The sequence below is a fragment of the Alligator mississippiensis genome, chromosome 16 (assembly GCF_030867095.1).
Source record: "Alligator mississippiensis isolate rAllMis1 chromosome 16, rAllMis1, whole genome shotgun sequence".
Classification (NCBI taxonomy): Eukaryota; Metazoa; Chordata; order Crocodylia; family Alligatoridae; genus Alligator; species Alligator mississippiensis.
In genome coordinates, this window is record NC_081839.1 from 31,195,618 (window position 1) to 31,205,842 (window position 10,225).

General features: G+C 63.4%; 2 protein-coding genes across 3 annotated transcripts; one reads left to right on the top strand and one right to left on the bottom strand.

Annotated features, from left to right (window-relative positions):
• Positions 1-564: 564 nt before the first annotated feature.
• On the top strand, positions 565-4,605 carry CCDC153 (coiled-coil domain containing 153). The gene is made up of 7 exons (XM_019490159.2): positions 565-679; positions 1,244-1,323; positions 1,861-1,923; positions 2,460-2,579; positions 2,965-3,057; positions 3,293-3,423; positions 3,676-4,605. The coding sequence occupies exons 1-7, from the start codon at positions 612-614 to the stop codon at positions 3,802-3,804; spliced, it is 684 nt and encodes a 227-aa protein (XP_019345704.1). The 5' UTR covers positions 565-611; the 3' UTR covers positions 3,805-4,605.
• Positions 4,048-10,162, bottom strand: NHERF4 (NHERF family PDZ scaffold protein 4). Of its 2 annotated transcripts, XM_019490157.2 has the most exons (11): positions 9,710-10,162; positions 8,784-8,811; positions 8,477-8,541; positions 7,775-7,986; positions 7,220-7,406; positions 6,965-7,101; positions 6,284-6,488; positions 5,888-6,084; positions 5,631-5,780; positions 5,125-5,333; positions 4,048-4,767 (listed from the first exon to the last, which is right to left on the bottom strand). In XM_019490157.2, exons 1-11 carry the CDS (start codon positions 9,723-9,725, stop codon positions 4,737-4,739), a joined length of 1,437 nt encoding a protein of 478 aa, XP_019345702.2. In that variant the 5' UTR covers positions 9,726-10,162; the 3' UTR covers positions 4,048-4,736. The 2 variants fall into 2 exon arrangements, with proteins under 2 accessions (XP_019345702.2, XP_019345703.2); XM_019490158.2 differs by lacking the exon at positions 5,125-5,333 and having other exon boundaries at positions 9,710-10,155.
• Between the last annotated feature and the right edge of the window lie 63 nt (positions 10,163-10,225).

Consider the following 10,225-nt stretch of genomic DNA (forward strand, 5'->3'; position numbering starts at 1 on the left):
GATTGCAGTGTGGGGAGGCGCCATCCACCTGGGAAAGAGCAGGTTGAAGACATCCCGACAGGTTTCAGGAAAAGGCGAAGGGAATCGGTCACACAGCAGGGCTCTGCATGACTGGCCCCACAGCCTGACCTCCCCAAGGGCAGGAGCAAGGCCTCCGTGGAGAAAACGTGACACACATAGAAAGCACGAGTCCACGTGCTTGCATGCGTGTGTGCACATGTGTATCTGAGCCTGGGAGCTGTTTCTGTGTGCATGTGTGTCACCCTCTGCCGCTCTGCATGTGTACGCGGGTCTCAGAGCAGGCGTGCGGCTGTGGGCTGCTCTCCCAACCCGTCTGACCCTGGCCCAGCTGCTGTGCTGCGATGCTGGGAGATGTCACAGCCTTCCCCCTTCCAGCATCTTGGATGCAAAGGACGTGGGATCTGCCAAGTCCTGCGCCTGCCTCAGACCCTGCAGCCCAGCCCCTGGCTGCCAAGCTTCCCCGGTCGCTATAGCAGCCAGCAGCCTGCTGCCTAGCAATGCAAAGCTGCCGGCTTTTCCCAGGCTGGGATAGGCTCCCCGACACCAGCCTGCTGTGCCTTCCCAGCTGATTGGCTTTCCCCACGCCATTCATGCCAGGCCAGTTACATTTCCTGCTGGAAATCTGCAGCCTCGCACGCAAGAAGCCCTTCACTTCCAGGTACTTGAGGTTTGGGGGAGATTCATTGGAAACGATCATCTACAAGCCTCTTCCCCTTGCAGAGCTGTTGCAGCATGTGGCTGGTTTTTGTGCGGCAAATGGAGAGGAATAGCAGAAGAACAGGAGGCTGGGAGGGATTGGGGGGGGCTATGGGCTGGGCAGGGGACATTGGGAGTCAGGATTTGTGGGGGGAGGGCTTGGGTTGATTTGGTTTGTTGGGTTCGCCGCCTTTGTTTTCTGTGCCTCAGTTTCCCCAGCTGTGGCATGGGCCCAGCAATCTCTGGGGGAGGTGTTGCCTGTTAGAGGGATGATGTGAGTGATGGATGGTGCGCTTTCCCCAGTGCCCCATGGCAGAGGACTGCTGGGGGTCTTGGTTACCTTCCGTGCTGCCCTGGGACGGTACAGCCCAGCTGCAAGCGTGGTCTGCCTCCGTTCCCTCCATGCCTGCAGCCCGTGCAGGAAATGCCAGGCTGAAGTGGCCTTCCCATCCGGCCTCTCCTCCATGCAGCATCACCTAGAAGCTCTGGGGGAGCCTCAATACCCCTTGCCCGTTTCTCCTCACAGACAAACCAGGAGCATGGCCCCCAAGGCCAAGGGCAAGGGGAAGAAAGGAGGGAGACAGAAGAAGAAGCAGCCTGCAGCAGGTGAGCGGGAATCCCATGCATGGGCAGAAACCTTCCCCAGGTCCTGCCCCCCAGGCTGCAGGGATGCACCATGTCCCTTCTCAGCTTCCCCCATCCCAAAGCAGCCCAGCCCCTCCTGGCTGATGAGAGGCAGCAGGCAGCTGGAGCCAGGGGCCAGGACAAGCTGCCGACCACCCTGTAGGAGCCCCGTGCCTCCCACTGGGGTGTAACCAGCATAAGCAGGGAAACCCAGTGCTGGGGGTATATGGGACACAGGCACCAGCACGTCCTGCTTGAAGCCAGTGCCATGTTCCCCATTTCCCAGGTGTGGTGTGGGTACAGAGCAGTTTTGAGATTAGCCCTGGACTGGCCCCGATAGGGCTGGGGGAGACCCCAGCTTCACATGGAAGCTATAGGAAAGCCAAGGCTTCTGGATCAGAGCCCTGGGGGACCCTGAACCCCTGCCCCACACACTTGAGCTTCCCCAGCCCAGGGAGGAGGTGTCCAATGCCCAACGATGCTCCGTCTTGCATGCGTGATTGTGCTCTGTCTATGCAGCAGGCGAAGCTGAGGAGTCCCGGAAGACAGCTCTGGAGGTGGACACCCTCAGGAGGCACCTGGGTAAGCCCCTGGCCTGGGTGGGCAGTGGGGACATGAGCCCTGCCAGGTGACAGGAGGGGCAGACTGTGGGCAGGGTGGTACAGACATCTCCCCATCTAGGACCATTGCCATGCACTGACCCGCAGCTGAGATGTGCCGCTGCGAGGTGGTGGAAGCCCTGGGGCACAGCAAGCCCAGGATGGTTGCAGGGATCCCCTCTGGCCACAGAGCTGGTGAACGCCTGCAGGAATTGGCCCAGGAGCAAGGAGCTGGGGCCAGGGCTGGGGCCAGGGACTCTCACAACCACAGCAGTTCCCTGCACCACTGGGAGCACTACTGGTCCCATGGTCGCCCAGCTGAGGGTCTTCACTGACACACACTGCAGCCCCGTAGGGTCCAAGCCAGCACCCACCCCCACGCCAGGAGGGGCCCGTGGCTGCGGTCCCCAGACCTGGGCTCCTGGCAGCTGTGCCGGGGTAATGCTGCCAGCTTCTGGCCAGGGTCAGCCGACAAGAAGAGAGCACAGGGCAGGGTCCTAACCTGCCTGTCACTTCCAGTGCTCCGGAGGGATGTGGCCAGGCAGGCGAAGGCGGACAGCGAGGGGCTGCAGCTGCGGCTGCAGGAGCTGGAGCAGGAGCTGGAGACAGCACGGGAGGACAAGAGGGACATTTATGAAGGTGGGTCAGAGCTGGTAGGCGTGCAGGGGACGCTGGGCTGGGTGCAGCAGGCTGGGAGCAGTGCCATGGGTTGCCCCATATTTCCTTTGGCTCCATTCCATGCAGGGCCCTGCAAGACGAGCAGTTCTGCCATCATCATGCCACCCTAGGCTACCCCCAGCCACCCCCACCTAGCTACAGAGCCCCCCATCCCTCCCTGCCCTGCAGAACTGCTCTAGCTCTGCCCGCCATGGGGTTTCACAGGCCCTGGGAGCTGGGGATGGTGTGCCACAGGCTTCCTGGGTGGCCACGGGCAAGTCCCTTAGTGGCCTGTGCACCCGGTGTATAAGTGACACAGCCAGGGACTTGACTCTGGCAGCCGGGCTCAGCCCTGTTCTCCCCGCAGAGATGATCCGGCAGTACCAGGAGCTGCAGCGGCAGACAGAGACTCGCATCCAGTGCCTGGAGGCCGAGGTGACACAGCTCCAGGAGCAGCTCGGTACAAATCCCCCCTCTCCCTGCCATGGTGGGCTCTTCTCCCTAGCAGCACCACCTTGCTAGGCATTGCCAGAGATGTCAGACTAGACCCTGTGCCCGATGTCCCAGCATGATCCATGGGCATCGATACTCCAGCTCATTCCAGTTCCCACAGTCTCCCCCACTCCAGCCACCCCTTACCTCCTGCAGCTGCTCAGCCCCCAGCCCTGCTCCTTCTCACCCCCATCCCCCTGCAGCCGTGTGCCGCCAGCAGAGCCAGCAGGCCCGGGAGGAGAGTGAGCGGACGCTGGGCGAGAAGGACCGGAGCCTCACCGAGCTGCAGGCCAAGATCGACACCATGAAGACTGAGTACGAGCAGATCCTGCACGTGAGTCACCCCGCAGGGCGGTGGCAATGAGATTGGACCCCCCAGGTGCCGGCAGAAAGGGCAGGGAAGCTCATGGAGTTCCCTGCTGCCTCCTGCTCCCAGACATGGGGAGAGGAGGGTGGTGACCTGCAGGCACAGAAGCTATGTGTATGGGGGTGCCCCTCGCCCTGGCATCTAGGCTCCTGGGGCACTGCCTGCTGCCACACACACATGCAGGCATCCCACTGTGCCTGACTCTCCCTGCCCCCACAGGGCAGCCTGGATGGTGTCCTGGCCAAGCTGGCCTCTGCAAAGCTGCGCTGGGAGCGGGAAGCCACGGCCATCCACATGGAGCACAAGGAGAGGCTGCGAGACTTTGGCCTCAACCCCCTGGAGATGTAGCGCCCAGCCTGGGACAGAGATGGGCAGGGGCGATGCCCAACTCTGCCAGGCCCCGGGCAGCAGCACCCAGCAATGTTCCCCTAGGCATTCTCCCAAGCTGGGGCAGTGCCCAGAGCTGCGGTCTGGCAGCCTGACCTCCCTCCCTCCAGAGCCCAGCTCCGTGCAGCAGGGAGCCTGGGGCACTTGCTGAGACCTGCCTCACCCCGAGATCATTCCTGTAGGTTCAAGGCTGCTGCAGTGATCAGCGGTTCAGATGATTTAATCAGGCTTTGATTGCATGACATGATTGCAGGGGGTGGGGGAATGCTGCACCAGGGCTCGCTGCAGGGAAGGGGCAGGCTCTCCCCATCTTCTGTAGCAGCGGGCACCATGTCGGGCGTCAGGTGCTCCCTGTGGGCCCATCCCTGTAGACCCGAGCCAGCTTCTGCTGACCAGACCAGAGTCCCTCTAGGTCAGGTCCATCCCCATGGGGCTGGTGCCAGCATCCAGGAGCTGACCCCATGGTCCCGATCCCCCCACCCAAATTGTTTTCTCCTCCTGCCAGCTGGGTCCCCAGGGTCGGGCAGGGTTGTGAGTAAAGCCAGGACTAGAGTGGCTTCACTGCTTCTGAGCCGTCTCCTCTGTGTGTGAGCAGCAAGTGGGCAAAGCCAGGCTTGGCTTCCAGCTCCAAGTGGGGCAACCATGCCTGTTAGCAATCATTGGGCCACTGCTGGATGGTTTCCAGGGGTGCCCTCCCAGGCAGAGCCACCGCTGTCCACGGAGACACCTGGGAGCCCTGCTCCTGCGCCAGGATATCCTGTGCTCCAAGCCGGTCAGTGCAGCCCTTCGCTGGGACGTGCCGCCAGGGAAGGAATCTCAGTGCAATGTGTGTGCAAAGCGTGCGCCGGGGGCTCTGCAGAGCTGGGGGCCGCAGAGCAGCTACAACAACTGACTCATCTCCTTTGGGCCCTCCCACGGTGATGCCTGCGTGGGACAGAGGAAGGGCAGCCTCCAGCAGCTCCACCTGCCCCAGAGCCCTGCTGGGCAGTGCAGGGCTGTGCTTTAGCTGGGGAAGGGGAAGGGGAAGGGGCAGGGGCAGAGGAACCAAAAGCCCCGGCATGATCCAATCCCCCTCTGCTTAGAGACTTGTCCCCTTCCCACTTCTGAGGACAGCCCCCTCACCAGTTGAGAGCTGCTGAGTCTCAGAGGCTGTGGCTACAGCCAGGGGCTGCCCAGGCCCCTCCAGCTCCACACCCTCCGCAGAGCCCCTTGCCCCGGGGTAATGCATGTGCGGGGGATCTGGAGTAGCAGGAGGGATCTGGGCCTCCCACACTAACCTACCCAGAGCCCAGCAGGGTCATGGTCCCAGCAGCAGCCTCCCCAGCATGGGCGCGCTCGGCCGCAGCAACGAGGTTGGGGTCCCAGGAGCTGTGGCACCTGCCCTGCTCCCCCTCTGGGAGCATCACCTGGGGGCTGCTCTCTGCCACCTGCTGCTCCACCTTGCTGCCCCTGACCACGGTCACTGCATCCCCGACTGCCCCCAGAACTGCCTGAGAAGAGCAGGCCCACAGCTCAGAAACCCCCCTGCCCCTCTCCAGGGTGACCCACTGGTGGGTGAGGCAGGGACCCTCTGGCTCTGACCCCAGACCGCCCTGGGACGAACGGCACCCAGGAGTCCTGACTCCCAAACCGAGGCCCCCACACACTGCAGCAGCTCAAGCTGGGAAATCAGTTGGGGGCAGGAGGGCAGATCAGGGTATGGGGCTGGGCATCCAAGCACTCAGAGGGGCCAGGTGGGGCTGGGCTGGGCACAGAGTCCTGGAGCTGCCCCTGCCAGGTGCTGTTACCTGCGTGGTGCAGCTCTCTGGCTCGTCAATGATGTCCTGTGGCCCCCCGGCACGGTGGTGGCAGGGGGTGTGGGGCAGGCCGGGAGAGGAGGCATGAGTGCCCGATGCAGTGTCCTGGTCCTCGTAGAAGAGCAGCGGGGACAGCCCTATCTGGAAGAGCCAAGGGGCTTGGCTGGAGATATGCCCCGGCCCCCTCTGCCAGGGGCACTGGTGACCCCACAGGGCCGGGACCACGTGGCCAGCCCCCCACGACGTACTGCATTGAAGAAGGCATTTCCTTGGGCATCGATGACCAGCAGTGTCACCTGGGGGCCACTGGCCCGGATGAGCAGCACGATCTGCTGGTGGTCCAGCTCCTCCACGCTCTTGCCATTTACTGCCAGCAGCCGGTCGCCATCCCTCATGCCTGCCTGCTCAGCCGGCAGCCCCACATCCACCTCCCGCAGGAACTGCCCTGGAGGGTGGGGGAGAACAGAGAGAGACAACCCAAAGGCACCCATGCACCAGTGTCCCCTTGGAGGGAGGTTGGAGAGAGGGAAACTGAGGCATGAAGGAAGGAGGGACATGCCCAGGGCCCCCCACACAGCCAGTGTCAGGGTTGAGCCCAGCTCCCCCTGGATCCCAGCCCTCTGCTCCCGCCATCAGCCCCTTACCGATGCCTATGGTGCAGCTTGGCTCCTCCTGGAGCAGGAACCCGTAGCCCTTGGGGCCCTTCACCATGTGCAGCTTTCTAACCCGGAAGGGCAGACGGGAGGCATCGGCCATGGCAGCCGTGACCCGCAGGCCCCGGTGGCGGCACAGCTCCTCATCTACCGCGTCCAGCACCAGCAGCGTCACCTGGCTCCCACTCTGCTTCAGCTGGGCCAGGGGGGAATGGCAAAGTGAGCCTGGGGAGAGCCTGGGGATGGGGTTTGCAGCCCCTCATGCCCCCCTGCCAGACAGGCCTGGGCACAGTGCCTGCATTGAACACCCACAGGAGCCTACATCTGAGGTGGGATTTGGTCAGGGGGAACTTCAGGACAAGGGACTTTTGGCCCCAAGGCTGCCTGGTACCTTGCACTGAGCTGGTGCCTGGACCTCAGCTCTAGGGTGACGTGACGGGCTGGGGAAAAGCAGACGTGGGAATGGGAAAGGACGGATGCAGAAGGGGACAGGGAGGGGTGGAGGTGGGTAGCAGGGGCCCTTAGCGGCTGCCCAGGGCGGGGGGGTCAGAGCAGCAGCTGAGGGGCAGGGCAGAGGCAGGGAATGGCATCATGGAAGGCAGGAGGGAGACAACACTCAAGGCATCTTCCCCGTGGCACAGCCTCCACGCGGGCACCAGGCTGGACAGGTACCTTCCGGCTGAGCTGAGTGTAGGAGCAGTTCTTCACACTGGCCCCGTTGAGCTCCAGGAGCCAGCAGCCATCAGGCACCCCTGCCCTATCAGCCGGCCCATCGTGCACCACGGACAGCCGGAACGTGCCCTTCACGCCTGCGGGGAGGCAGAACCGGGGGTAACACTGGCTCCTAATGGCAGCGGGGAAGCTCACAGCCTGGGGGCCAGAGCTGGAGCACAGGAGGTGCCGGCAGCACCCCGCAGCCCCCGTTACCTTCTGGAGCAGACACGCTGAAGCCAAAGCTGCTCTTGTCCTTGGTGATGTAGCAGAGGAGCGGCCTTGCGATGCCCGGCAGCATCGCGCCCACATCCCTGCCAAGGGCCTTCGCCACCTCGTAGGTGTTGCCATCCAGCACGGTCACGGACACCTGGGTCCCACTGGCCTTGATCTTCTGCACCACCTGCCACAGAGCCCCTTGCACAGTCAGTCCTGCCACTGGGACCAGGGGCACCACTCACCAGGGACAAGGACCAGAGTCTTGCCACACCTAGGAGTTCAGTCCTGCCCTGGAGGGGCGCTCCTAGGGCCGCTGCCCATGGCTGATACCGTGGGCTTCCAGGTGGGACTGGCAGCTTGGGCCAGGGAGCACCGGGTGGGGGCTGGCTTCTGGGAGCTGGGTTGAGACTCAGCAAACTTGTTTTGGGTGCTAATGGATTTGAAGCAATGCCTGGAAGCTGGGGCATGGGGCTCTGGAGCCTCCAGGCTCGGGGAGGGCCCTCGAGCTGCAGACCAATTCACCCATACAACCCCCGCAAGCCTCCGGCATACCCTGAGGTGCTCCATGCTGTCCACATCCTCACCGTTGACCTGCAGGAGCCGGTCACCATCCTGCAGGCCCTGGCGCTGGGCTGGCCCCCCCGGCTCCAGCTGGCGGATGACGTGCCCGGTGTGCCCCAGCTCCGTGCGCAGGTAGAAGCCAAAGATTTCACTGGGGCTGCGGCTCAGCAGGTAGAAGCGGGGCTGTCCCTCGCTGTCCCTGTCTGCAGGGGAGCAGAGCCAGAGAGCCCCCAACCCTGAGCAGGGGCCGGCAGGCCATGGGAGCCTGCAGGGATGCAAGGACCGGACACTGGAGTCCTGCCCTGGGGGGTCTCAGCCCACTCCCTCTGGCTGACATGTGCCTGCATGTCCTGTGCCCCATGCATACGTGTGCACCCATAGCCATGCTTGCCCATGTCTTGGCACAGATGCAGCTGTGGGCAACCTGAGTGGTAGGCTCATATATTCCCATAGTCCAGAACACATCCAGCCCTGCCTGGGTCACCGTGTGCACACAGCACATGAGTGTCCGTGCATGTATGCCCTGGAGTGATCCTGTGGGGCTGGTCTGCATGGTCTGCATTTGTCCATGCCCAGAGTCCAAATAAGAGAGGATAGAGCTGGCAGGGGCCAAACAGTCCAAGCTCACCACTGGCTACAGCCCTGCCATCGTCCCCTATCACCGTGCTGCCAGGCCGCCCCAGAGGCCCTTACCTGTGTCCTCAGCCAGCGACAGAGCTGGGTTGTCGATCCCATCCTTCGGGTTGAACGTGAACTTCCTGCGAGGACAAGATGGGAAGCCAGGCTGGAGCCCTAGACCCTGTGCCTGCCCCATGGCCCAGTCCAATGGGTCCCCCCAGCTCTTGCAGTGCCTGCAGCAATCCAGGGTCCCCACCATGCCCATGATGCTTGCACTGGCCCTAGCAGCTGCAAAGACCCACGTGGCCATGGAGGGATCCTCCTCCCTGCGAGGTGCTATAGAGGACCCCAGAGCTGAGGTGTGGGAGCAGCTGGTACTTACAGGATTAGGTCCTTGGTGTCCTCGAGGCCTGTGAAGGGAAGGCTTGGAGTCAGACTGGCAGCTTGTCATGGCTGCAGCCAGCTTGGTCCCCTCTCCCAGCCTGTCCAGGGCAGCAAGCTGAGTGCAATCTATCTGGGCACAAAACCAGTCCGGGGAGCTCTCCACCCTGGCCCAGATCCACAGCCCAACCCAGGGGATGGCTGGGTATGGTCTGTCTGGGTGGGGAGACCTGCAGAGCTGCAGGCAGGGGGGACACTGGTGCAATGTGCCCTGGCATGCAGGGACATGCATGTACACACACATGCTCCATTTCCCCAACCCAATGACTGCCAGCACCTCTGGCCTCCGCAGCACTGTATCGCGGCTTAGTGCAGGGCTGGGGCAGCCCCGAAAGTCTCAGCCCCACCATGGCTCCAGCCAGCAGGTGCTAAGGCAGCAGCACAGGGGACCCTGGGGACTGCACTGTGGCCACCCGCTCGCTCCGATCCGCTTGGGACTCATGACCCAGCCCCACCCCAGCCCCGTGCTGCGGCAGCCAGCCAGGCAAAGTGAGGATGGGGGAGCCAGCAAGCATGAACCCGGGCTACCGTGAGCACAGAGAGGAGCAGCTGGGCCCCAGAGCTGGAGGGCTGGGGGTGGGTCTCAGCTATAGGCCATTGTGGGGTCAGAGATTTAGGAGGAGGGTGGGACCCTAGGAAAGGGGCCAGGTTTGGATGCCAAATTAGCCCCTAGGTGTTACCCAGGGAGGCCTCCCTGAGTTCCCCAGGGGACCCCTTGCTCTGTGAGGTGGGGAAACTGTCTGTCTGGAGCCCCAGAATAAGAGACCCCCACCCAATTCTCCAGGAGCAAGCCCAGGCTCATGCTAAGGAGGCGGCTGCAGCTGCAACTGAGCTAGCCCCTTGCCCATGCCCCCAGCCCTGGCTCACCTCCTGTCTGCTTCATGGCTTGTGGGAGAGCTGGGGGAGAAGGGGGCAAGGTCCAGTGTGAAGTGGCAGGCCCAACCCTCTGCCTCCTCCAAGACGCCAGGGTTTAATGGTTAAACTGCCTCGAGTCTCCGTGCCCCATTGCTCACGCCCACTGGGTAGCTGCCAGCTTATCCCCACCTCAGGTAAACCCTCTCCACCCAGCATGGCCTGGGCAGAGCAGGGCTGCAACCCAGGTGCCTGGGCTGTCAGCCCCTGCTCCCAGCCTGCCGAGGGGTGACCTGGAGCAGAGCCTAGAGGCGCCGAGATCCCCAGGTCCTTCCCCAGCACCTGCACCCCGCTGGGAGCTGCCTCGCCCAACAGGGCTTGTCCTGCCCGAGCCCATCCTGCACCTTGCACTGCTCCTGCCCAGCTGAGCTCCGGGGGCAGCTCCAGCCCCTGCAACAGCCTCTGAAGCCCCATGTCCCCCCCAGCCCATCACAGCAGGGCAGCCCCTTCCCCCAGCCAGCCCAGAGCAGC

Excerpts from the sequence above, each read along its gene's own strand:
- CCDC153 (XM_019490159.2), top strand. The coding sequence starts at position 612 with ATGCCAGGCCAGTTACATTTCCTGCTGGAAATCTGCAGCCTCGCACGC. Across the intron at positions 680-1,243 it reads AAGAAGCCCTTCACTTCCAG|ACAAACCAGGAGCATGGCCC; the intron begins GTACTTGAGGTT and ends TTCTCCTCACAG. Across the intron at positions 1,924-2,459 it reads CACCCTCAGGAGGCACCTGG|TGCTCCGGAGGGATGTGGCC; the intron begins GTAAGCCCCTGG and ends TGTCACTTCCAG.
- NHERF4 (XM_019490157.2), bottom strand. Across the intron at positions 6,489-6,964 it reads ACACTCAGCTCAGCCGGAAG|CTGAAGCAGAGTGGGAGCCA; the intron begins GTACCTGTCCAG and ends CCCCTGGCCCAG. Across the intron at positions 4,768-5,124 it reads ATGACCCTGCTGGGCTCTGG|GCATCACCGTGGGAGGGCCC; the intron begins GTAGGTTAGTGT and ends TGTCCCACGCAG.